General features: G+C 38.1%; 1 protein-coding gene and 1 long non-coding RNA gene across 15 annotated transcripts; one reads left to right on the forward strand and one right to left on the reverse strand.

The window, feature by feature from the left end:
• Positions 1-645: 645 nt before the first annotated feature.
• TOC1 (CCT motif -containing response regulator protein) lies at positions 646-23,214 on the forward strand. Of its 14 annotated transcripts, XM_088871631.1 has the most exons (9): positions 646-1,053; positions 13,856-13,932; positions 14,859-15,075; positions 15,302-15,463; positions 15,585-15,718; positions 15,817-16,017; positions 20,910-20,994; positions 21,077-22,062; positions 22,361-23,214. In XM_088871631.1, exons 1-8 carry the CDS (start codon positions 888-890, stop codon positions 22,036-22,038), a joined length of 2,004 nt encoding a protein of 667 aa, XP_088727757.1. In that variant the 5' UTR covers positions 646-887; the 3' UTR covers positions 22,039-22,062; positions 22,361-23,214. The 14 variants fall into 14 exon arrangements, with proteins under 14 accessions (XP_088727757.1, XP_020524633.1, XP_088727760.1 ...); XM_020668974.2 differs by lacking the exon at positions 13,856-13,932; XM_088871634.1 differs by lacking the exon at positions 13,856-13,932 and having other exon boundaries at positions 22,445-23,214.
• Positions 5,515-7,173, reverse strand: LOC148781463 (uncharacterized). Its single transcript, XR_016059077.1, has 2 exons — positions 6,611-7,173; positions 5,515-6,263 (listed from the first exon to the last, which is right to left on the reverse strand). It is a non-coding gene; the product is annotated as an uncharacterized LOC148781463 (long non-coding RNA).
• Positions 23,215-26,094: the final 2,880 nt, after the last annotated feature.

Raw genomic sequence — 26,094 nt, forward strand, 5'->3', positions numbered from 1 at the left:
GTAGACATAGCTTTTAAATCATAGGGTCCATCACCCATATTTTTCCAAAGGAGTTAATATTATTACAAAAATGGCTACATCTCATATACAAGCCGCTGTTTGGCATTCTCGTTTGCCGGACTGTATTTCTTTTGCTTTACTTCATGATATGTAATAAGTGCCTTGTTATAGGGTTGTTAAACAATGAGCTTTATTTTTATTTATTTTTATAATATGAATGAAAAACGGATAGGGGGCTTTCTCCCCCACTAACTTACCTCAAAAAAAAAATTTGTAACCCTCATTGTAAAAATCGGTCTCGATCGACAGTCGGGATCACCGTTTTACTGTATGAAAAAAATAGTAAATATATATAAAAAACATATTAAAAATAATAAATCGGTTAAAAACCAGTCCGAATGGATGAATCGTCGATTTGCTAAGGTATCTAGATACTCTATTGTAGACCCAAACAATTTCTTATTAACATAAACACTAACCAACAAGGTAATCTGGTGCCGACCCGGCGTTTAAGTCGTGCCCAACCGTGGATAAGGGACAGCGCAATAACAAAATTATACTGCACAGTGCTCAGCTCAAATGAGAGCTTTACCCCGTGTGTTAATCTCACTTCTGATAAATAGAGGAGGGTCACATTGTTACTCTGGGGCTCATAGCATAGTAAAGAGAAGAGTGGCGATATCATCGTCATCAGAACCTGGACTCGAAGAAACATTGCATAGCCATGGAATCATCACTCACCTCTTCACTGCTACTACTGGATTCAAGAGAGAGGTGGAGCCATAACGCAACAGCATTAAGAGAGGGAGGGATGTTGTCTGTTTGACTTGTCTTCCTTCATTGTCGTCAGAGGAAGGAGAGTGAGAGACGAGGGTGGTGATGATGAGATGGTGGTTTCCTTTTGGCTAAAAGGAATTTTGGCACACACATTCAACCAGGGTACATACATGCTCAGTTGCAAACTTCGTACGCAAACTCCATTTCTCTTTGCTGCTTTGCTTTCCAGAGAGATCCATGTATGCTGGCTACTTTACCGCCTTACCTCCAATCTGGGTTAGGGTTTTGTATGATATGCATTCCTTCAGTTAACATTTTAGGTCTTCTTGTTTTTTTTTTCTTTTTCTTTTTTTCTTTATGTCATTCCATGGTTCTTTGCATCCTATCAATTCTCGTGGTCTCCTTTTTTATTGAATTGTGGACATGCTGTGCATGGTATTGATCTTGTATATTATTTGAACCTTTGGTTCTTGTTACCAATAGCGAACGTTTTTTGCCTCTGACATTTTTTTGGTCAATCATTTGATCACTTTTTGCTTTCATGTCTTGTTTATTTATCTCCGTCCTCTATTTCTTTAATATTTTTGTTGGTTTGTTTGTTTGTGGTTTACTCCACCCAACTGTGATAATAGGAGACTGTGTTATTCTATGCAGACCTTAACATTTTAGGTTTTCTTGTTCTTCTTTTTCCTTTTGTTATTTCATGCTTCTTTGCATACTATTAATTCTCCTTTGCTGGGAAGATTGTCTTGCAAACAGAGTTTGATTATATTTCATTTTCTTAGGACATTGAAATTTGGTTTAGTTTTTTAGTTTTTTTTAGGGTTATTATTAAATTTTGGTTGCACAGATTTAAGGGTTAGAATTGTAAGTTTATTTATTTCAAGATAAAAGGTTAGGATTTAGTATTGATTTGGAATTTTTAGGGTGCAAGGTAGATATTAGATTTGTTTTCTTCCATAAATATGTAACCAGTGGACCGGGAAAGATATAAATAAGAGGAAAAAAGAGTTATTTGTAGATATTGTGAAGAGATATTTGGGGTGGAGTCCCTTGGAGACCTTGAGAGAGGGTATAATCCCTCACCTATTTATTTTTTATCTTTTTTTTGGTTAATTAATTTTCTAACTACAACAATTGGTATCAGAGTTTTTTTTCCACATCAATTGCTATCAGAGCTTTTTTCTACATCAATTGCAACAGGAGAAAGAAGAACATGAAAAGGTAAATCTTAATGCAAAAGATTTTGACAACCCAAAAGTACTATAAATTTTGAAAATCAATTATGAAGAAGAAGATATGTGTGTGCAGCATATGGAATACCACCCTTTTTTATCAAAAGAAGAAATCAAGATTAAGTTAGGTATTCTAGAGTTCCAATACAAGTTGGTATTAAATGTTCAATCACTTGTGTCATTGAAGATGACAAGAAATCGAGGCAAATGTTGGGATAGCATCACCAAATATTGAAAAGACTATTATACTATTTTATTTAGAAATGGTTAACTTTATAAAAGAAGGGAAAATTACAAGCTGGGTGCTCAGACAAAAGATAAGGGAAAGAGGTTGAAAGAAATAATAGGGGGTTAATTTGGAGAGGGAGGGTGGGGGAGGAGATTATCTAGACAAAAGGTAATTCAAAAACGTTACTAGTAAACCAAAGTGAACCTTAAAAAACCAGAAACGAAATAGCCTAAAATACCCTAAAAAAGGTCCGAGAAGTTAGATTGGTGGCCTTAGAGGCTCCAACTTCTGAGATTCTGTTGCTTGTTTTATTCAATGGGGCAACAACTTGGGCCAAGCAAGCTCTTCTTGTGATGAAGGCATTAGCGGGGCACGTCCACCATAGTGCGAGAAGAGAGAGGGCAGACAGAGGTGGTGATGTGATGGAGGAGAAAGGTGGGTGAGAGAAAAAGGTGAAGGGAGAAAGAGAAAGAGGAGGATGAGGAGAAGAGGGGATGGAGATGCATGAGGAAAGAAGTGGCAAAGGAAAAGAAGGGGAAAAGGAGGGATGGGAGGAGGTGGAGGAGAAGGTGGAGGAGAAAGAGAAAGAGGAGGACGAGGAGAAGAGGGGAGGAGGGGATGGAGATGCATGAGGAAAGAAGTGGCAAAGGAAAAGAAGGGGAAAAGGAGGGATGGGAGGAGGTGTAGGAGAAGGGTGGGTGTGAGGGAGAAGTAAAAGGGGAAAGAGAAAGAGGAGGGTGAGGAGAAGCTAAAAAAATGTTAATTTACATAGTTAGTTCTTTGGTCCTTAACATTTAAATTCTCATGTAGGGATGACAGACAACTCTCTCTCTCTTTGTTTTTTTTTTTTGTGGGGTGAGGGATGTTGGGGGGGTTGGGTTGGGGGTAGAGGGGCGTTATTTTGTGGGATGGGATCCTGTAGCCCTCCAACCTACCAAAGACAAGATCGTAGCCTTCGCAATCTCAAAGAAATCCCTTCCATGATTCAGGGGAATGGGTGCTAAGTGCTAGCTCCTCATTTACATGCTGCTGTACCTTTACTTAAGAAGTTGTTTGGCTGCACCTATGCCGTGAGCGGGTTGTCACCTCAGCCATGAGGCACCTGCTTAGCTCCCATGGTCTTGTCACTGCCTAGCTAGGTTCCTCAAGGCTGAGGTACCCCAGTCTAGCTAGCCCAAGTATATTACACACATATATACTGAATATGCAATGTCTACACACACACACACACATACACACACACGCACATATTTATATATATATATATATATAATCACACATAATCTATGTGAAATTTGTGCATTATGTATAAAGCATGAGGTATAAACATTGAAAAAGTTGAACAAATTGATTTGAGTCATATGATTAAAATGTCAGTATTTCATTGATGTCTTAGAGAAAACACTCAAAAGAGGCAAGCAAGCAAACTGAAAATGAACTGTCATCTCTAATCTTCTTATTTGCCTTGAACTCCGACACCTCCATCTGACTATAGGCCATCATTATTAGTGTCATCAACTTCTTTAGCATATTGCCATCCTCGTTTGTCTCCTCTGAATCAGTCTCCTGCTCAACCATATTCGAAGTCAAACCCGCTCTAAGGAAGGCATCTTCCATACGGGATCAACTAACCACCCACTTGCATCGATATGCTTCATGGTAATAGTTTCAATCTTGTGATACTTATTATAGCTCTCCTTTAGCGTATGTTTGAAACAACTGAATTTTAAAATTCAGATTTTCTAAAATTTGAATAAAAGCATTGCTAGGTTTTCCATATATTAAGATTATCTATTATCTGTATTCTATTTTTTTGATGCATGTTTGACTGCTCGTATATATTTGAAAGAGAAACAATGGTTTTTCGTCTCTAGGTTATCTGATCTTAGTCTTCAACAATGGTGATTTACATGGTCTTTAGATTGGGTCGTGCTAAAGCTTGAAATCATCCAAGACACTATAATGTTGGTCTTAAAAAAGCTTGACATCGGGGTCACTTTATTTTCCATTCACCATTAAAGCTCAGAGCTTAAGCTTCAACAAAGATAGAAGAAGAGCAGATAAGCATAAGAGTGAAACCCTAATGTTTATAGAGAGAGAGGTTGGGTTTCTTTCTCTTGCGATTCACCACGCTTTCTTTGGTGATCCATCACGAGAGAGAGAGAGAGAGAGAGAGAGAGAGGGCGATCCACCATGAGAGAGAAAAAGATTGAGATTGAGGGAGAGAAGGGAGGGGAGTGGATATCTTCGTTGAGAGGAGAGAAAAAGGGGGAGGGGGAGGGGACAAAAGAGGGAGATGAGTGGATGAAAGAGGGAGAGAGACGCAAATAGAAATCAAATCCCGCAAAATTGAAGTACAAGTTGAATATTTGGAGATTTAGATATTTGGGAGTTATCTGAATATTAGAAATTATGATTTGACCCTATCAAACAAGGCAGGTAAACTCATATGATTAGAATTAGATAAGATTCTATATTATCCTAAAATATTAGAATATTACGGTGCCATCAAACGGACCCTTACTCTTTGTTTTGTATTGGATGAATACTAAATCATTAAATTTTCTTTGCTCAAGACTATTTCTTTCTGGGTGGTCAGGGTGGCAGACAACAATGTGATGTCGTGGGTTTCATTTCTACCTATAATGTATACACTTCAACATGTCCCCTCCAATAAAAAAAGAGTACTTAGGTTGATTGGGAGTCAAGATATTTGGTATAGCTATTGTTGTTTTTATTTTATATTTCATGAAGTTTTGGTCGTTTGGAGTTTTGGTACAATGTCCCTGTCATTTGTAGAGTAGTTTTGGTAGTTGGATGTTATGTCATGACTCACGATTATATGGCATTTTGGCCATATGCTGCAGCCTATTGTGTAATGATACCTTGGTTGCTACTTACTAGATGCTAATGTATTTTCTACGTGCTTGTTTGGACACTTGGTAATTGCTATTTCTTTTATTTAGTTTAATGAACAAGATGTATCATTTTATTTTACATGTTAATTGGCTTATATTATTAGAGAACAGAGACGTTAAACTCTATTACTCTTTATCAGGTTATTAGGCTATTGACTAATCAAACAACGTATATACGAAAGATGAGCAATAAATTAAACAGCCTACTATCACATAAATCACGTATTCATGTTATTGTATGCATTATTGCATTGTTATAGGCTTCTTCATAGGCTTGGTCCATATGAACTTCCTTTGCTTGATATGATTAGTCGCAAAGCATTAAGAGTGCTAATATTGTGAATAAATTGCCTATAAAGGGTGACAAGACCATGACATCTTCGACTAATCATGGTATAAGCCACTGTACAATGGCCTTAATCTTTTCCTTGTCTGCCCCGATCCCTTTAGTAAACACTACAAAATCATGGAAAACATGGCTATCTTAGTTGGCACATTTTTTAGGTTCATTTGTTAGTTTTTTTGATGAAGAACCTCATCTAGTGGATACAATAGCTCGATCTGTTCCTGCATGTCTCTACTTAGTGGATTAACCTGAGTGAAAGCGGCTTTCCATTTTTCAACTTTCATATGCTCATGTTGCGGGTAGGATCAATGGCAGAGATTTGGCTCATGTCCTCTTAGTGCCTATCCTTCTCGCACAAGGCTCAATACAGAAAATCTCAGAAAGTCTCATATATAGATCTTGATCCACATTCAACCATTTTCATAACATACAAAAACATATCAACTCAAAATATCATGCCCTGGCTCAAACCAATCATGAGGTGATCTCGCCGACCTTGATCAAGGGAACCCTCAACCCCTTTTGGTACAACACCCCTTAAACATAATCCTAATGATATTGGTTTTGTGACTCTATGGGCACCGCCTCCAAATTCAAGTTCGCACAGATCCGGCAAGTCATATTTTCTTGGTCACTCCCACTGTGACTAAGAACCATATAAAATCTTGGTGTCAAGGCATTGAAAAGCCACAACCCCAGCAAAAAGCTCAAGGAGCCTTGGGGGCATTTGCATCATTTGTGACCCAAAAGACCACTTCCTAATGTATACAAACATAGGGGTCTTATTAATTTCCCTTTCGAGGGTAACCTGCTTCTTTCTCTGGAAATTCTCCATCGTGTACGACTTGAATTACTCCAACTAAGAGAGTATTTGCCGACGCTTCCTTGGGTCATTGGTGGTGATTCTAATGGCATTCACTGGTATCATGAGAAGAACCACAATGGCTGTATCATGGCAAGCACGTCAGCCTCTCAGATTTTGATTTCAGAAATTGGCTTATTGTTGCCTCTCTCTATGGATCCACCTTTGCATGGTCCAACCATGTCTTTTTTCTGACCCTTATGAAGATAAATAGTTTCTTGGTCTCCCTAAATGGGAGACCACACTTCATAGGCATACACTTCCACACCCCCACACCTTGGTCGAGAACACCTCTGAGCACAAGCAAATACTCTTGACCCTGACCTTTGTTCCTAGGTGTTGTAAAACTTCAGGTTTTAGCTGGCATGGTTCGAAAAGCCCGGTGTCTCCCTCTCTGACAACATCCACCAATGTTAGAGCTCTTATGAAGCTCAGTGCTTGGTGGGATTTTGCCTCACCAAAAAGCTTGAATTATTAAAACAATTGCTTGGACAATGGATCAATGATGGATGACAAAATTATTCTTGTTTTTAATATTCGTTTAATTTCAAAGCATCGTTTGAAAATTCGGCTGCCGGGCGAAAATGCTTACGCACGGGCGATTGGAACACTTGGCAGAGGGCTGGAAAAAGGCCGTTGGCCAAGGGCAAAAAAGTATTTTTTCCTCACTAAGGGGGGAAAGGGTTTTGGAGGGGCAATCTAGCTCCCCTAGACCCCCAAAAAAGTGTTAAACCCCTAATAAACTTAATAAGGAGGCACTTTCACAAAAAAAAAAGAAAAAGAGAAAAAAAGAAAAAGAAAAGAAAACCTTATTGAGGGGCCCTATGGGTTTTCTCATTATATCACTGATTTTTGGCTGCTGTAATGGCGACTAATGGTTAATTGGGAGCAATTAATGGAATTTGAGGAATTGAGTTATGATTTATGTTGATTGTTTTAGAAAGATGGCTTTTTTTATTCATTAAACGTGATTTTGAAATGATCATTGATGATAAAAAGGACCAGTCTCAATGATATGCGTTACTAAATGTGCAAGGGACCCCCCCATAAATTAGGGTTTGTTTCATGTTTGATTAGATGGGAAATTAATTATACGAAAATTAAGAAATTTGGCTAAACCTCCCAAAAACTAATAATAAATTTGAAATTTGACTATGGATCAATGGTATTGCAATATACAGTTTCATATTACACAACAAAGAATTTATGTGAAAAAGTTAATAAATATTGTGTATATTCCTTCATGTACATATTTGAAATTATTGGTATATTGTTGTTTGAAATAAATAAGCTATAGTGCAAAAAACAATGCCTATGTTTGAATAAGTAAACTATAGCCAAGGTGTAACGGATGCCTGCCCTCACACCTTCCCCAGCCCCTTCCCAAAGGTATTTCTGGGTGCATGGCCGCCTAGGCAGGCGCCTCCACCTTCTTGAACATTGTTTAAGAGGATGTATCTTTTTATTTTGGTTTTACGGTTTATTGTTAGTGTTTTTATGTTTTTTAGGTGTTCAAGGTTTTCTTTATTCTTCTCTTTTACTATTCACTGGTTATTGTTCATGGATACTATTCACGTTTTAGTGGTCACATAGGTAAAATTGTCATTATGCATTTTGTGTTTAAGTTAGCACTTTTGGGGTCATTTTAATTATTGTATGGACATTTAATGTCCTTAAACATTAAATGTTATTATTTAAATGGTGCATGGGGCCTAGAGGAGTCATTCCACGTGATTTCAAAATTGAAAGAAAAAGAAAAGCCTTGGCTTTTGGAACCCTAGCTTAGGGTGAGGAGGAAACCGTAGGTTTCTCCAAGTTATCGCTTGTGTTTGGCCTTAAATTTTTGCTGATTTGACTGTTTTCTTAAATTTCCTTCATCATTTTAGTATTATGGCTCAAGTTATTGCTTGTGTTTGGCCTGAAATTTTTGCTGATTTTACTGTTTTCTTAAATTTCCTGCATCAATTTAGTATTATAGCTCAGGGTTTCTTCATCAACAGAGCTAGAAAACTACAACCAAGTCTAGGGTTTCTTGATTATGGGCCAGGTCTTGCTAAATTAACCTAGATCTTAGTGATTTTAGTGAGTTTTTTCTACTACTTAGCTTAGGGTTTGTGACTTCAGCGAACCCATGGTAGCGAGAAGGAATTGTGGACTGGGAAATTTCGTAAACCCACATCGTGATCCCAGAGATGAAGAAATTGCAAGCATTATTCACGGGAAAGACGGTGATCTTTCTGTCCAAAAAGATGTTGAGTAAAAGTGTAAAACCCATTTGACCTCCGTGCCCCTTGTGACGTCGAAAGTAATCGAAGACCTAGGGGAACATGTCTCTGGGGTTTTCAATTTGAAGGAGGAAATTCTTGGCTTTGACAAGGGCTGTATTGAAAATCAATAGGTTGTATATTGGGATTTGCCACCAATCTTCTATATATAGTTAGTTGAAGAACAAGAGCTTGTAGGAGATCTGATCTATGATGATGAACAAGATTTCATGGTTGAACTGATATTTGATGATGGAAAAAGTGAAGGACTCAATGAGAATCAATACGTGAAGTTGGTTCGGCCACTGAATCTGATGTTTATCTCAAAGATGCAGAAGTGGTGTATTCTGCGGCTGAGCCTAAGCAATTTCAACATGGTTATATGGCTGAACTGATGCAATTTCAGCAAGTTTATGTGGCTAAATAGACTCTATCGACATGCAATAAACCTTTGTTTATGGATATATCAATTGATGGTAAAGACTAAGTTTCAATGCACAATCATTGTGCTTTGATTAGTGTAATGAAGCACAAGTCCCAGGATTGTGTTTACAACATTAGGGTTGAAGAAGGTTGTGGGAGTGATGCAAATTTCATCTTAGCACACTGCAAAACTCGAGAACATATTTGACCAACCATGGGAGAATGATGGAGGGAAAAATTATTCTTATTTTGAATATTTATTTGATTTCAAAGGATGTATATATTTGTTTTAGCTTTAGGGTTTATTTTTAGGTTTTTTAGGTGTTCTAGGGTCTTTTTTAGTCTTTCTTTTACTATTTACTGGTTACTATTCATGGATACTATTCTCGGGCTATTGTTCTCAATTGTTATCTATTTGCGACATGCGACACCAAAATAAGAAAGAACTTAGATGGGGTAGAATTATCATCATGCATTTTGTGTTTAAGCATGGACATTTAATGTCCTTGAACATTAAATATTATTCTTTAAAAGGTGCGTGGGGCCTTGAGGGCTCATGCCATGTGATTTTCAGAATTAGAAGAGAAAGAAAAGCATAGGCTTTTGGAACCCTAGCTTAAGGTTAGGAGGAAACCCTAGGATTCTCCAAGTTGTTACTTGTGTTTGGCCTGAAATTTTTGCTATTTCACTATTTTCTCAAATCCTGCATCAAGCAAACTGTTGTCTGGAAATATTTACTCATGTAAGGAGTCCTTTAAGAAAGAGATGGAGAACCTAGACCTGATTGAAGGGTTTAGAGACTTATCTCAAGTATAGGAGGCCACCCCTAGGCAAGAAGAAGAATATCGGTACCAGCGATCCAGGGAAGGCAGGGGACAAAAACACAACTTTCCTTCCACAGAATAACAAATTGCTGAAGAACAACCTATAGCATTACCTAGATTATATTTTGTGGTCATGTCTTCGAGGACCTCCATCACGTCAAACTAGTCATTAAATTTTTTTAAAAACTATTCTCTTCCAAGGATGGCCCTCTACCACATTTGTCCAACTTTTCTTTCATGGCTTTGCCAAGGACATGGTGGCTTAGCTTGAAAGAACTTTCGATGAACAAGAGGTCCTTTGGGAAGTGGTGGGCTTTGGACCAGGGCAAAACCTTTGGTCCTGATGGGTCCCTTGTCATTGACTTCTATAGATTCTGGGATGTCCTTGCTCTAGACTTTCTAGCCTTCTTTAACCTGTTTTAACACAGTGGTAGAATCCATAAATGCATGAATTCCACCTTCGTGGCCAAGGGGCAAAACACCTTTAAGACGTCCTCCCACTTAGTCTCCTCAATAGATTCTACAAAGTCCTCGCTGAGGTCCTAGCCTCGAGACTGGAAGAGGTACTCAACCTGGTTGTTTCCCCGACACATAAAGCCTTTGTTGAAAATAGACAAATTCTATGCAGGGCTTTGCTGGCCTGTGAACTTATTCGCTACGCACATGGCTCTTCACTTGGTGGTCAAACTTGTATGGGAAAGGCCTACCATTATGCGGACTGATTCTGCTTGACAACGTCCTATCTAGAATGGCGTTCAGTGAGTGATGGAGATCCTCTATTAGGGGGTGCATCTCCTCATATTTCTTTTCCATCCTTGTAAACGGATCCTTAGAGGTTTCTTCCCTACCTCCAGAAGCCTGAGATAGGGAGAACATCTCTACCCTTTCATCTTTGCTATAGTGGCTGAGGTCTTCAGCCAATCAATCTCTTGGCTTGACAGGCTTAAGGGCTTCTGCTCCTCCCGAAGGGCCCAAAATTCACATGCTGATGATATGTTCATCTTCTATGATGACCTTGTTGAGCAGTTGGACTTCCATCGGCTATTGCTCTGATGTTTTGAGATGTCAATTGGCATGAAGGTTAATATGGTAAAGATGAAAATCATGGGAGGTGGAGTGGAATAGCTGCCTAAGTTACCTAGCTCGTAGACTAGGTAGCGGGAGCATGCTTCTCCCATCCTGATATCTGGGTTTGCTTCGTTGCCTAGGTAAACCATGCGAGCACCTTTGGGACCATATCTTAGAAAAATTTCAGCGCAAGATTGGTTGCTTGGAGGGGTAGGAATTTGTCATTGGGAGGCAGCATAACTCTCATCGAAGCCTTGTGCTCTGACATATATCTTCCAAATTTCTTTCTTCTCCACACTTGCATCCATCATAGCCAAACTGAAGAGCCTCATGATGCCTTCATCCCTTGCAGCCAAATTGGAGACCTCATGGAGTTTATGGTTGAGGTCGAATGGAGACCACAAAGTACACCTCATTACTTGAAAGAAAGTGCACTCCCCCAAAAAGGAGCACAGATTGGATATCAAGAAATTACATGACTGCAACATTGCCCACTTGGGCCCTGGTGGTAGCGTTTGGTAATGGCAGAGAACCGTCTATGGTAAACGGTGCTATTGGAGAACTACGAAATGGATGACTTAGGCTGGTTTCCCAAAGGCATCCCAATGCTTGTGCCACCGCGACTTGGAAAAGCATTGGACAAAGGCACTATAAGTTCAAGGGACAAAGTAAACAAAGATGAAAGAGTCCAGTTTTGGAAAGATCTGTGGCTTTGGGATTCAGTCCTGGAAAACTGTTTGCCAAATCCAATGAGGCTAGCGAAAATCCCTAAATCATTGTCGCCCTCTTGGTGGAAATAAAGGCGGGGGGAGGGGTTGGGTGGCCAATGTGTGGAACCCCACTTTTCATAGTCCACTGTTCGACTATGAATCCCAAGATCTGACTACATTGTTCCACCTGCTGCAATCTTTCTTCGTGGAGGGAAGGGGCACAATCTTTTGGACCCCACCTTCCGTAGTAAATTTACTATCTCGTTCTATAAAGGCCTTAACCCAACCCTGGCCCTCCTGTTCATTACTAATACAGTCTGAAATGTCCCAATCCCTTGCAAAATACGAGCTTTGGATAGTTTTATGCAATCGTGCTCTCACCACAAACCAGCTCCAAAGAAGGGGTTTCCAACTTTCCAACTGTTGCATCATGTGTAAAGAGGAGGAAACCATTGAACACCTATTTCTACGTTGTGAGGTTGCTGCGCAGTTGTGGACTAGCCTGCTACGACACTTATGACTGGGTCTGGATTATGCCACTCTCTGCTTGACTGCTCTTCCAAGCCTTCTTCCCCACCTTACCCTGCGGCAGACCTTTTCCTTCATGTGCTTTGGCTCTTCACTTCATGGACCATTTTTTGAAGGAAAAGAAATAACCAAAATTTTTAAGGGAAGTCATTCACTGTTCAAGCCATCCAGGATAGAATACGAGCATCCACTTTTTTTTAGACCAAAAGCTACAAATATCTACACACCTTCTCTCCCATGGACTTTGTAGTAAATTGGAGGGACATTCTTCCTTCTGGGCCTTGGCTATCACTAGATCAAGCATTTGGAGCCCCTCATTGCATGGCTCTTCGAAGGTCAATGGTTGTTGTTCTCTTCTAGACCTTGCCCTGCAGGTTACGGGCCATCCTAAGAGATTGCCAGGGAAATCATATCCTCCGCTCTGGCTATATTGGTATTGTTGACTCAACAATGGCCAAGACAATCTCCCTACTTGAAGGACTCAAAAGGAGCCTTTGATTGGGAGACTCTGGTAGTGACGTGATAGTTGAGGGTGAGTCCAGCAATATCATCCTATTGGCTTTTAAGGGTGATCCCTACATGAACGATATGCCTCCTTATGATAAATTTTGTATTTTCTTGATTCTCTATTTCCAAGTAAAAGGATAGGCATAATAGAGTAGCTTCTTAATTGTGTTTGAATTTTAGTGCATATTGTCTTGTATTTCTAAAAATAATTTACACCAAATTATACAAATCTAAATGTTGTCCGAAATTTGTATTTATCTCTGTAACATGTAAAACTTCTTCTTTCATAAATCGATTTACTTCCATAATATCCATGAATCCCAGATTGGGATGGATGCATAATTTGTATAGTTTTTTTTTATTTTCTAACCGCAATTGAGGCAGGCTTTCTCCCTCAAGTTTTCATCCTATCCCTTTTTCTCATATTTACTGTTGATTTCATCTCTTTTTCTAATACTGCCATCCATCTCTTTCACAATTTTAATGAGTAGGAATTGTGTTAATCTAACTATAAAAAAATATCAATTGAAAGTTTAGTTATTGATATTTCATAAATCATTAGAAGAATTGCACAAACACGGACCTTATTGCATGTGTATCCATGTAAATATATGATTGTGTTTTTGTATGTGAGTATTAAGCAAATGCTGTCAATACATGGATGTGCTCACACAAGTGCAAGTATGTATGTCAGTAGTTAATGGCTTGCCCCTTTTCGCCATGGAGCTCAAGTTTATATTCTATGGTTTTGTAGACTACTTAGTTTATATATATATAGATGTATTAATGTGTGCATAACTGTGTATGCGATGGTAAATGGTATTGGAGCCTTTTTGTTATCACAGTTTAAGTCTTACGTATGCATATTTATTTGCTCATATATTTTGCAGGGATTTATGTCGATATTGCCCCTATGAATTTAAATAAGGAGGCATATCGTTCATGTTTATATGATTCTTTTTTTTGAGAGTATCCTTCATGTTTATATGATTGTACACAATTTATCATAATTATTTATTGATTGGCATGTGTTTGTACTTGATGGGTGTTTCTTTTATTTTTTCCCTCTCTTCATTAGCGGCTTAACCAATTGGAATAACACCTCCACAAAGTCGCTGATTGAATTTAACCTGTGTTTCATGAACTGATGATGGGCTTTTTTAGTTTTCTTTTCAGTTACAGATTTTCTTTGTTACTCACTTTTTGGATATTCAATCGGCGAAGCTTGTAGAGCTTTGCAGGTATTTCTGAAATTCTTTTTTTTTTCTATTGGGATTTTGGAGGAGATATTGCTATACTTAGTCATATTATATCAAGGAAAAAGTTTATATAAGGTTGGAATCTTAAAATGTAGAATTATGATGCACCTAAAATCCATCATAAAAGGCTTTCTTGAAGTTGGAAAACCCACTAATTGATCATCTTGACATCGAGATGGATGACCATGAAAAAAATGACTTCGAGTCCCAAAAATAGTGCATCTAGCAACACATTATCTGGACCATCCATTTCCAATGTTTGCATGTGCCTATAGATCTACTTGATTTGAAGCACTTTTGAAGTCTAAAATTATATAATTAGAGATGACAATGGATTCTTAAGCCATTCTAAGAATTTTAACACCAAAATTACATCTTACGATAAATTTTTTTAGTGCATCTTACTTTGAGTGTTTAAGGTTGCAACCTTATGCAAACCACACCCTTATATCAATTTTGAATAATTTTGTAGACACTTACGTTTTTCAATCTGTCATTTTCTCTGTATTTTCATGGATTCTGCTTTGTCAATTAATTTTTAAAAGTTATTATCCTTTTCTGGTCATGCTTTTTGATATTTGTATGTTTTGAATGTCAATTATTGTATATTTGTGATGAAATTTATGTTATGTTGAGTAAAATGGCTTAGTGTTTAGGTGATTTTTATTTTAGTGTTATTCCTTAGTTTTGGATATCTCTCTTACCACCAGTTAGGGTCGTGCATTGCATGCCTTGTCCGCTAATCACACACACAAATGCACTCCTCTTGCTTCCTTGTGTTGATTCCATGTAGAAGAAATTCCCATCTTCTTACTCTTCTTATCTTTTCAGTTTTGAGTTTATTCCTTGGATAAGCATCTTCTCCTCATTGTCACTGATTTCAAATCTTAATACTCTTGAAATCATAGTGGGTGGTCTGCCAAGTGGTCTTGTCCAGTTTCACTTGTCATTTGATGGCCCACAAAGGCAAAGGAAGTGGTGCGGTTTTGAATTGGAATGGAGATAGCAATGGAAACAAGCAGCAACAGCTCCTGGATCGGAGCAAGGTAAGAATTTTATTGTGTGACAATGATTCTAGCAGTTCCCAGGAAGTTCTGCGACTGCTGTGCAAGTGCTCTTATCAAGGTACACTACTTATCGTACATACCTTTACCTTCTCCTTCCTTCTCGGTTCTCTTATTACCAACGTTGTCTCGTGCTATTTCTTCCTATTTGTGTGTGTGTGTGTGTGAGAGAGAGAGGTGGCTACTGATGATTGTTTTTTTTATTGTGTGTTATCTGGACAGTGATGTCAGCTACTGATAAATGTGTTTTTTTGTTTTTTTTTTTAATGGATCCGTTTTCTGGCCAGTAACCTCAGTGAGGAGTGCAAGACAGGTCATCGATGCCCTTAATGTGCAAGGACCCGACATCGATATTATACTTGCAGAGGTTGATCTTCCCATATCCAAAGGCTTGAAACTGCTCAAATACATTACAAGGCAGGAGAACTTGAGACACATACCCATTGTCGGTGAGTAGAATGTGCACCCTCTGTCGATTTCCCTCTCTCTTGGCTGTCATCCTCATTTCCTTTTGTTCCCTCAAATTGGCTTCATTTGTCCACTTGACATGGTTGTTCATCTCCTACCCAGTGATGTCTGCCCAGGATGATGTGTCTGTTGTGGTCAAGTGCCTGAGATATGGAGCTGCGGATTATCTCGTGAAGCCATTACGCACCAACGAGCTTCTTAACTTGTGGATTCACATGTGGAGGACACGGCGCATGGTGGGTGGTACTTTTCTTCTAACTCTCTTACCATTGATGAGCTTAGCTTAATGTCTTTTAACAACTGATAGCAACACTGGATTCCCTACTAAACGCAGCTTGGGATGGAGAAGAAGAACATTTTGAACCATGATTTTGAGTTGATGATGTCAGACCCTAGTAGTGCAAATACAAACAGCACTACTCTTTTCTCAGATGAGACAGATGATAAGAAATCAAGAAGAAGTACAGTTCCCGAATCAAGTGTATCAAATCATCCAGATAGTTGTGACGTAAATATGAACTTCTTGCGAGATTCGGTGCGCTTCTAGATTGTTTACCTAGTTGAATGGTTTACTAAATAAAGAATCTACTGATGCCCCATTTTTTCCCATCAATTATATTTTTTGACTATACTCAGTTTGTAACATGACTAAATTTGTAAGCGACTGTAGAAAAAAAAAAATGGACCAAATCACATCCGCTAGGATTTCATTACAATATATATGAGATATATTTGCCTTTTGTTTTGCAAAAATGACATGTCTTCTTGGATTACAATGACCGTCTCAGTACTACAATGCATAATGTACTCCATGGAATATATGCAACACTATCTTATACTCTCCCCCTGAAGTTGGTGCATGGATGTCAAGGATGCCCTACTTGGAAGTAATTGTGTGCATCAGAGTCTTTCCCATTGCTTTGGTAAAGACATCACCTAGCAGATCTTTGGTCTTCATATATGGAGTACATATGAGCTTAGTGGTCACATCTTTACTTTCAAAGTGACAGTCGATCTGAGATTGTTGGGGTTTTGTGGCCTTTAAAGTCCGTGAGAGCATGCAAATAAAAACATTATATTTAAATTATACACTTTAGTGGGAGTGTATGTGTTTGTTGACTGATTAAGGGTTAGATGGTCTATAGCCCTGTTCATGTCCAAAACCCTTTCCCTTGGGTATAGGCACTACTACCATTGAGGGTTTCAGGACGGTCATCCCTTGTTGAGTTTGGATAGATGCTTAGGGATGCTTTGTCGACCAGGAGAGCCTTGTGGTCTTCTGTGTGAGGTTGTAGGCTTGTGAGAGCGAGGGCTAAATCCTCTAACAAACTTCCGCACGGATATACACGTGATAACTGCATTTTAGGAGGCTACCTTGAAAAGGGATACGTGTATGTCTGCATAGAGAGAGTCTACCTTGTACTATAATGATATGTGCGTGTCACTTGCTCTTAAGGGGGAACTTGTAGTCCATATTTTGGGACCTAAGTTTCATTATTTATTTGGCCATCCTTGACGAGCTAATCATGGGCTTTTGTATGATCAAGTAGGTCATGGGTCTCGCTGGGTTGGTTTGAGAAGATAGTCGAGGATTATGGTTATTGGTTGTGTCTAGTGCCCTAACTTTCACTTTTCTTGACCCATTAGTACCAACACACTTTTATAAAAAAAATTTAAGCTTAAGAAATGTTTATGCAATTCTTAGAATGTTTCTAAAAATTTTAAAATCATTTTCAACAATAAAAGAAAACCCTAAAAAGCTATTTTTCATAATTTCTGGTTTTGTTGCGGATGAGTGGGACCCACATGGGGGGGATCCCACACTTGGGGAACCCACATGGAGTGGGATGTGGGGCCCACTAAAGCCACATGCCCCACATGGTGATCACGCGCCAAAGTCTTTGAGAAAAAGTTTTTGCACATATTTTGTGGGAGTAGAGAATATATGTGTTTGGAAAATATTCTTTCAATCTTTGAATTTGACCAAATTTTTTTGACTTGAATTCCTAAAAACTTTTTGCGAGAGAAAAGGAAATTGGAAATTGACCAAAAATTTTGACTTTCAATTCCTAAAAATGTTTTTGGTAGAGAAAATAAAATTTTGGGGAAAGCAAAAGATGAGATTTGGTTGATCTTCTCCTTGGTTGGCTAGAAGTGGATGTAGGTAAAAAATTTAGGGGATCCTTTAGATTCCTCCTTAAATCATGATGGCTGTTTTTTTGTATTCATTAGTCAAATTTGTTTCTCTCACCTCAGGTTACCTACTATGGCTAAGCATAATTCTAATTCAGATTGGCATACCGGGACCTCTTGAAGGCTATATTTGGAGGGCAGCCTTTCTTATTCTAAACACTTGATTTGTAGCCTTTCCCTCCCTCCTCTCTCCGCCACATCTCTCTCTTTCTCTCTCTTCTCTAGTCTCTCTCTAAGGGGTGGCATGCCCCACCCAAGCAATCTTGGTGTGGCATACTCACTTAAAGGTAAGAGAGAAGGGCCACCCAACCCACTTTTGTGAAAGGCTGGTGCTAATAAGGTGGCATATGCTCATCATTAACATCATAGCCTTATCTTAACTATTTATGGTCATATGTGAATCCTGTTTCGTCATTCTGCTCTATCAAGGGCCATACCCTCAGTACGACTATAAGTCTCCATATCTTTGTTCAATATCAAGGACCATACACTCCACCTATGCGTATGCTGTTTCTTGACCACCCTACATTCTGTCCCATAAAGCAAAGCTGGTCTCACAACTGCTTTACTGAACTTGCCCTTCAGCTTCATTGGTATGCGGCAACCACATAAAATTCCGGTTGCACATCTACACTTCGTCCACCCGGCTCTAATTCTATGTGCAACATCTTCCTCTTTAGTATTCTTGGCCATCAATCTTAACCATTTCCTTGTCTCTACTCATATTATTACTAAATTTGTATTTTCATATATTTTGTCTTAGTCTGGCTAATTTTAGAACCTTCAGATTCTAGAGCATCCCTCTAGAGTTCTAACTTTGTTTTGATGCTGCTTCAGATCTCATATATGTAGAGTATATCGTCTGCAAACAATGTACACCATGGTACCTCATCTTGTATGTGTCTAGCTAAGTCGTCCATAACCAAGACAAAGAGGTATGGACTAAACACTGACCCCTGATGTAGACTTATCTTCACTGAAAAGTCCCTCGTCTCTCACTAGTTGTTCGCGACTATTTACTACTCCCTCGTATCTATCCCTCATCAAGTCGATATAGTATTGGAGACTCCTTTCTTTTCCAACACCCATCAAATTAAATTTGGAGGTACTCTATCATAAGCTTCTCTAGATCAATAAAGACCATATGGAGGTTTTTTTCCTTTGCCCTAAACTTCTCAATCAATTTCTTAAGTAGGAAAATAGTCTCAATTGTTGACCTCCCTGACATAACCGAATAGGTTTCCTGATTGACTTATTTCGTCGCTGCTCAATCACTCTCTCCCACAACTTCATAGTGTAGCTCATAATTCTTGGCTCGATGAATGTAACGAAGTCCCATAAGAAACTTGGGGATCTGACACATCCTTATGAATGACATTAGAACTATTGTCCAATGACAAGATTGCTATATTCGAGATTTGATTTAATTCAATCAAATGGATGAGAGGTAGAATGGTTCTCAAAGCTCCCCTCTGCACCTCCAAGCTACGACCAGCAATTCATAAAATTTACCAGTGATGATCCCTACATGAATATTGATAGTTCCTTCATGAATATGCTTGCAGTTTCCTTCATCTGCTGCTAACAATTAGGGCTGCCAATGGTCCGGGCCGGGCCATGAATTCGGACCTTTTTTGTGCCGTTTTCGGGCCCAGTCCAGGCTTCTGGCCTGGCCAAAAGTAAAATATTATTTATCGGGATGGGTCGGGCTTTAAGCAGGCCAGCTCGAAATGGCCTAAAAGGCCCGAATGCCCTCTCCCCCAGCCCAAACGCTCTCTCTTTCTCTTCCATCTGTCCTCTCTCTCTCTCTCTTTGAAGAAGTTGTAAAGGGAACCCCAAGGCCAACAAACCCTAGATAAAACGCCTCTCTCTATCCCATCCGCCGCTTTCTCTCTCTCTCTCTCTTCCATCTGCCACTCTCTTCTCTCCCCCATCTACCACTCTCTCTCTTCAATCTGCTACTCTCTCTTTCGCGCTTTCTCTCTCTTTCTTTGGCTAATAGATAATCAGGTAGTAAGGAATGCAAGTGAAGGCGTAGCTAGAATTGCCTGGTTGCCGAGCCGTGTTGATTAGTGAGTTGTAAAACACTGCTGCAAGAAAGCAAATTGTGTGATTTTGGACTTAAATAGCCCTCATTTATAGTCGCAAGCCTTTGGCTTAGTGGTAAGACACCTGGTTTGCAGTGGTAGAGGTCTTGGATTGAAGACAGTAAATCCAATAGTATGGCAGTTTCTTGAGCTGTGGAAATCAAATCCATCTTTCTGGTGCATGGAACATTAGGATATGGCCGAAGAGTATTTGTTCACCTGTCTATTTAGAATGAAGATTTTGAGCAATCATGGTTATCAATCATAGACATTTATGCTCTATAATACCATATATATAGAAGTGGCCACATGGAAAGTTTTCTTTTTCTGGCCCACTCTGTTTGGGTACTCAACAATGGCAGGCGCTTCTGCATCTTGTGGGAGATAGATCAATCCTCTTTTTCCATGGATCAACTAAATAGTTGAAGGGGACTCTATTAATGGTATTAGGGGATGCTCGGCATCCCTTGGAAGCTTGTTGATATCATGAAGGAAATTATCTAGCTCAGGCAAATGGCCATGAATTCTTCTGAAATTCTGTCAATGCATCAATTATCCAATTGGAAACGAGCTGTCAATACTTAGAGCATGTAGGCTGTGGTCTCATGTTCCTTAAGATGTGTTCTAAGCTAGAAAGAGGAGTGTCAGAAACTCAAAAGAACTTTGTTTCTTCATTTAATTACAAGGGGTGAAGGAGCAAGTTATGGTGAGGGAGTGAGGGCAGTCAATGTGCGATAGGTTGCTTGAATGGTGCTCTGGTAGTGGGCCATTGGACTTTACTTGATCTTGTTTCTTTGGTCCTGCTTGACAGGATTCTTGGATTTTACATTGTCTTTTCTTCTTTCACATTTTTATAGTGATGAACCATTTGTTTCTTGTAAGTTGGTCTAGCAAAATGTATAAGATGTGATTGTGGATGGGAAAACATTATTCGTCACAGTATCTGTGTTGCCACATTTTCCAACTTCTTTGTTAGGTTACTTCATTTTAAGGACATAGATTACCAAAACAATGGTTGATTAAATTTTGAGCTATGTTTAGTACTATTTCGGCAACAGTCAATTTCTAGTTCTATCCTTGATTTTAAAAGTGTGGCATTTTTCAAGTTATTGCATAGAAGTTTACCGAAATGGCTTCACTTTTGTAGTCCCATGCAATGGCCGATGTGGAGCTTTCACATAAACATTTATCAGATCATCGAGTAGAGGATCTGCCACTGAACTATTATGCAGGTGAGTACATTCATACTTCACTTTGAATTTGGATTTTTGAATGCACTTGCTGTTGAATTCTCGCTTAGTTCTAAATCTTCAGGAAAAGTCTCATCAATCCCAAAGAAAAGTGAATTGAAGGTGGGGAAGTCATCGGCCTTCTTCACATATGTCAAATCAAGTACAATAATGAACAAATTTTCCGGGGTTAGATCTTTGGGGGAGAACTCTCACAAGGGTTCAGAGGAACACCCAAGAGAGCAACCTGTAATTGGTAGCTTAATTACTGTAGGCCGAGATGCTGATGGATCTCCAAGTAGAGATACAAGGAGAAAGTCTTATGGGAAAGATGTTCCATCAGGTGACAAGGACTTTGATGTGAACATTGTCCAATATTCTTGTGGCATGTCAGTGCCATCCAAGTGTACGCAAGAAATGAAACTAAATAATGAGCAGATTCATGACATCAAACTGTGTTCAGGCAACTCTGGTCAGGTTGGCATTTCGGGTTCCTCCCATTCTACACCTCCACTTTGCATGTCGGGAACTGTCAACCATATTGTACTGCCATCTGCACAGCTGTTTCAAGGAGGTGTGCATGATGTACGACAACATTGTTCTTCAGGTGTCCTTCCTCCTTACAATACTTATCCTCACTGCCGTAGCATGACTATGATGTCAACATGTTCATTTTATCCTATTGGGGTCCATTTACAACCTGTTCAAATGCCATGGCCTGCACTGACAAACAATGTAACCTCAGAAGTGAAGTCTGTTCGAGTGGATAAAAGAGAAGCAGCATTGATTAAGTTCCGGCAGAAAAGGAAAGATCGGTGTTTTGACAAAAAAGTAAGATATGTCAACAGAAAACGCCTTGCAGAAAGGAGGCCTCGAATTCGAGGTCAATTCGTAAGGCAAGTTAATGGTATGGAAGTTGACACTGATAGACGGCCTGGTGCTGTCAATGATTCTGATGAGGAAGATGGGGATGAGGATGAGGATGGACCCATTTCCAGTGAACTTGGGGTGGATTCTTCTCCTGAATATGATGCTTCAGAATTTTGATATGGCTTTAATGAACTTAACATGGTAAGAACTGTATTATTAATTGCTTTGTAATGCGTGCTCAATATTGTGGTGATTTTAATATTAATTGTAATTTTATATAAATCTTTTTATGACTGAGTCGGTTGTGTTTTTAATAAGGTTTGAATCTGTTAAAAAATCTGTTGTTTTCATGAAATGTGAATTTGAAAGATGATTTATTGCAAGTTGCTTGCTTGGCGGATGATAAAGAACCTTATTTTTTGTCGGTCTCTTAATAGTTATTTTATTTTATTTTTTGATATGCTCCAAAGACTTCTTTTATAGTTCTTTTTGTTTACAGCTATTGATGGAGATTTTGGACCCCTGGTTTCCTCATAAGGTTTACAATATCCTTTGTGAATCTGATCATCTCCCTGCATTACAGAGATGATGCTCTTAGTTTTCGAGCTGTTGATTTTGGTGATTCCTGGATAATTTGAAGGAACCTCACCTTGTCAAGTATTAGGGTGCATGGACTTGGGAATAGGCATGAATTGGTCAGGGTGGCGGAGCCATGATGTGATGTCGCGGGTTCCATTCCAACCTACTGTATATTCCGTCAACAAATCAGAGAGAGAGAGAGAGAGAGAGGGAGAGAATTTGCGTTCCCATGATTTGGAATGTAGTCTGGATTCCCTTCTTGGGAAATACCTTGGGCTTACCTCTCGTGTCTGCAGAATTGGCAAAGGCCTGTCCTAATCTTTGGTCAAGAATTCTGGGAGGAGACTGATCATGTGGAAAACCAAATTTTGATCATCAAGTCAAAGGTTCATGCTGATCAAGGCGCTCCATTCAAAGGCTTCTATATTTAACGAGACTGAAGAAGGTAATATTACATCGAATTCTTCGGCAAGTTAATGATGATTGCCAAGGATTCCATCTGGTTGGATGTCCATCCTGGACAAGATTTGTGGCTAGCACCATGGCAAACTTGAGGATGAGGTGGGTTGTTCACCATCTAGAAAGTTGGAGAGTCGGTGAAAGTCCCAGAGGGTTGGAGGGGTTTAGGGTTTAGGAGGACTCACAATCCCTTGTTCTCATTATTAAGGTTGGGCTATCTGTGTTTTGATGGCCTTTGGTGGCATAAGAGCGACTGGAGGAACAATAGAACCTCCAAACTTATTTTCAATGGAACCTCTAAACTTATTTTCAAAATATGTTGTTCCAAAACCAATATATTCTTATTCCACTTCACAAATTGGGATAGTATACGATGATTATTTACTTCTGATACAAAGAGGTCACGATTAATTGCAATTATTTGATGTGAAATCTAATAGCTTGGAAGTGTCACAAAGTTTGAGAAAATTTCTTTTGAAGTTTGAGCTTGGTCAATGAAATAAATGTAATTATCTAATTTCACATCAAATGATCAAGATTGATTGTGATCACTATTATTGAAGATAAAATGATCTCATTGTATATTTTTCTCCACAAATACTATCAGAACTTATGATAGGGCTTTTATGAATTACACCTTTTTGGGCCTACCCTTATCTCGGTTTGCTGCCCAAAGGAAAGCTTGAAATCAATTTTGTTAACCTTTACTTGATATCTAGGCTTAAATGTTGGAAAACTAAAACTATTCCAAACCTAGGGGAACTATGACCCTGATAGATATTTACCTCAACCCACTTATGCTCCACTGGTGTATTCTCCACTGGTGTTGCATAGACAAACTTCCCTCCACCACAACCAACATCATTGAGAGCTCCACATGGGCGGGTAGCAACCCTACTGAAAACGCCCAAGCCTTGTCAAATGAACCTCAATTACCAAAAATATCTTCAAATGGATAATATATGCCAATGATTTAAAAGACGGATCGTTGACAAGTTCAGACATCACAAAAACCGGTTTGGGTAAATCGGTGGTCTGGATTGCCGTTTTATTGTGTGGAAAGAAATAATGAATCAACAAAAAAATACGTGCAAAAATAGTGGACTGGTCAAGAGCCAATCTATATATTGATAGAATCCGTCTTGGGTGAACAATTCCCGTGCCGGGCCGGCATTTTTTTAAATCACTGATATATGCTACATGTGCAAACCTGAGAATAAGGGCAGTGACCACCTATTTACTACTTGGAATTTTGCCCATCGCCAATGTAGAAATTCAATACTCAAGTGGCCATTCATGTACCCATACCTCGCACCAATTGCCTTAGAATGATTTATTACTGCAGATTTGACCTTCTCAATGAAAACACGGAATTTTAGACTAACTTTCCCTTTCTCTCTTAAATGATTCTCTCTTTTTTTATCCCTCTCTCTCTCTCTCTCCTCTTCAAGGTATCAACCCATGAATTTTCATTCATTTATTTATTTTTGCGCTTTGCATTTTTGTTCTCTTTCTCTACTCTTTGCATCTTTGTTGTCTCTCTCAACTCTCTCGCCCCAACCCATCCAATTGTTTTTTTTAAGGTTACTAAAAAAGGCTACATTTTTTATGCAAAGAGGATTTCTATAACTACTCTAGGGAAATCAAACATATTTGGTAGTACGTGGAAAGAGCATCATGGTCCTTCTCTTGAAAACTTGGAGTATGTGGAAAGAGCATCATAGTCCTTTTCTTGAAAACTTGGAGTATGTGAAAAGAGCATCATAGTCCTTTTCTTGAAAACTTGGAGTGTTTCATGAATGAGAGAGAGCTTTAACCACTCGATTTCACATCCAATAGTATTGTGACCACCTTGTATAAAAAATAAATTGTTTTCATTGTATATTTTTTCTATTACTAAATCAATTCTTTCTTGCCCAAAAAGATTTATTTATCCAAAAATGCAAATATTTGTGTTATATTATCTTAAGAACAAATAAATGTTAAAGAAATAATAATATTAAGAACAAATAATCCCTTTCTTTTACTCTTTTGCTAATATAACTGAATACATTCTCTTTTTGCAAATAGAATTATTTTCTAAGAATAATATAGCACAAATAATTTATTTTTTCCTTTTTCAAGTATTCTTATTTATAATCCAAAATCCAATCTTTTAATTGCTTTGTTATTTCTGTATTTGTCTTTCATGTTTACATAGAAATTTCACGTTTTCTTTTTTTCATTCCCCAAAAAAATTCTTCTATTATTTGATCCTATAAAAAATAGAAAACACAGATACTTCCTTTTTTATTTTTTTGTAAAAATTATCATTGAAATCGTGATATAGTAGTAAATGGTTTCTTTTTTTGGCAAACTATAATATACTATCTGGAAAATAATAGATATTTTCTTACCCAAAAAAATATTTAGTATCCAAAGGTACAAATAATTGTGTTATATTATCCAAAAAACAATATAGTACAAATGATTTCTTTCTTTCGTGTTTTTTGTAAATAATTTAATTGAAATTAACTCTTTTTTTGTAAAAAGATTTATTATAAAGAATAGGACAATACTTTATTTTTTCTTGTTTCTTTTTTTGTATCTTCTAAAATCAAAACCAAAATTGAAGAACAATTAAGAACAATTGTTTCATACGGGCTGAACCGCATTTTTACAGTACGATGGTCAAGAAGTATAAAGTGTCCATCTTAACGATGGATGCAAATCGGTGCTCCATCTAAAAACAATTGTAGCTAACGGTCCAAATACTTGCTCGATCTAATTATTATTTCTAGCTTTTAAAATTTATTTATTTATTATTTTTATGATCTTCGTGTTAGAAATTATATATTCTCAAAAAAATTAGGATCAAATTATATTTAAAAAATATATCTACTACCAAGCCCGCATTCCTACAATATGCGGCTCGCAGCATTCTAACCTCATCCAATAATTAAAAATTGCACAAACTATATATATATATATATATATATATATATATTTACGTATTTGGTTCATCTTTTATTATGCACCTAGCAACTTTCCTTCGTTTATTTTGAATTTTTGAGTTTACTTTTTCTTAAGGCTTGTACCTATTTAATAATATCCAATACGTAATAACATAAATAGATTTTATCAATGAGCATTATAATGTTGGATAAGAAATATTATTGTTTATGGAAAATAATACAGTAATCTTTGTTTTCTTTT

Source organism: Amborella trichopoda, chromosome 7 (assembly GCF_054954075.1).
Source record: "Amborella trichopoda isolate Santa Cruz 75 chromosome 7, AtrichopodaSantaCruz75HAP2 v2.0, whole genome shotgun sequence".
Taxonomy (NCBI): Eukaryota; Viridiplantae; Streptophyta; class Magnoliopsida; order Amborellales; family Amborellaceae; genus Amborella; species Amborella trichopoda.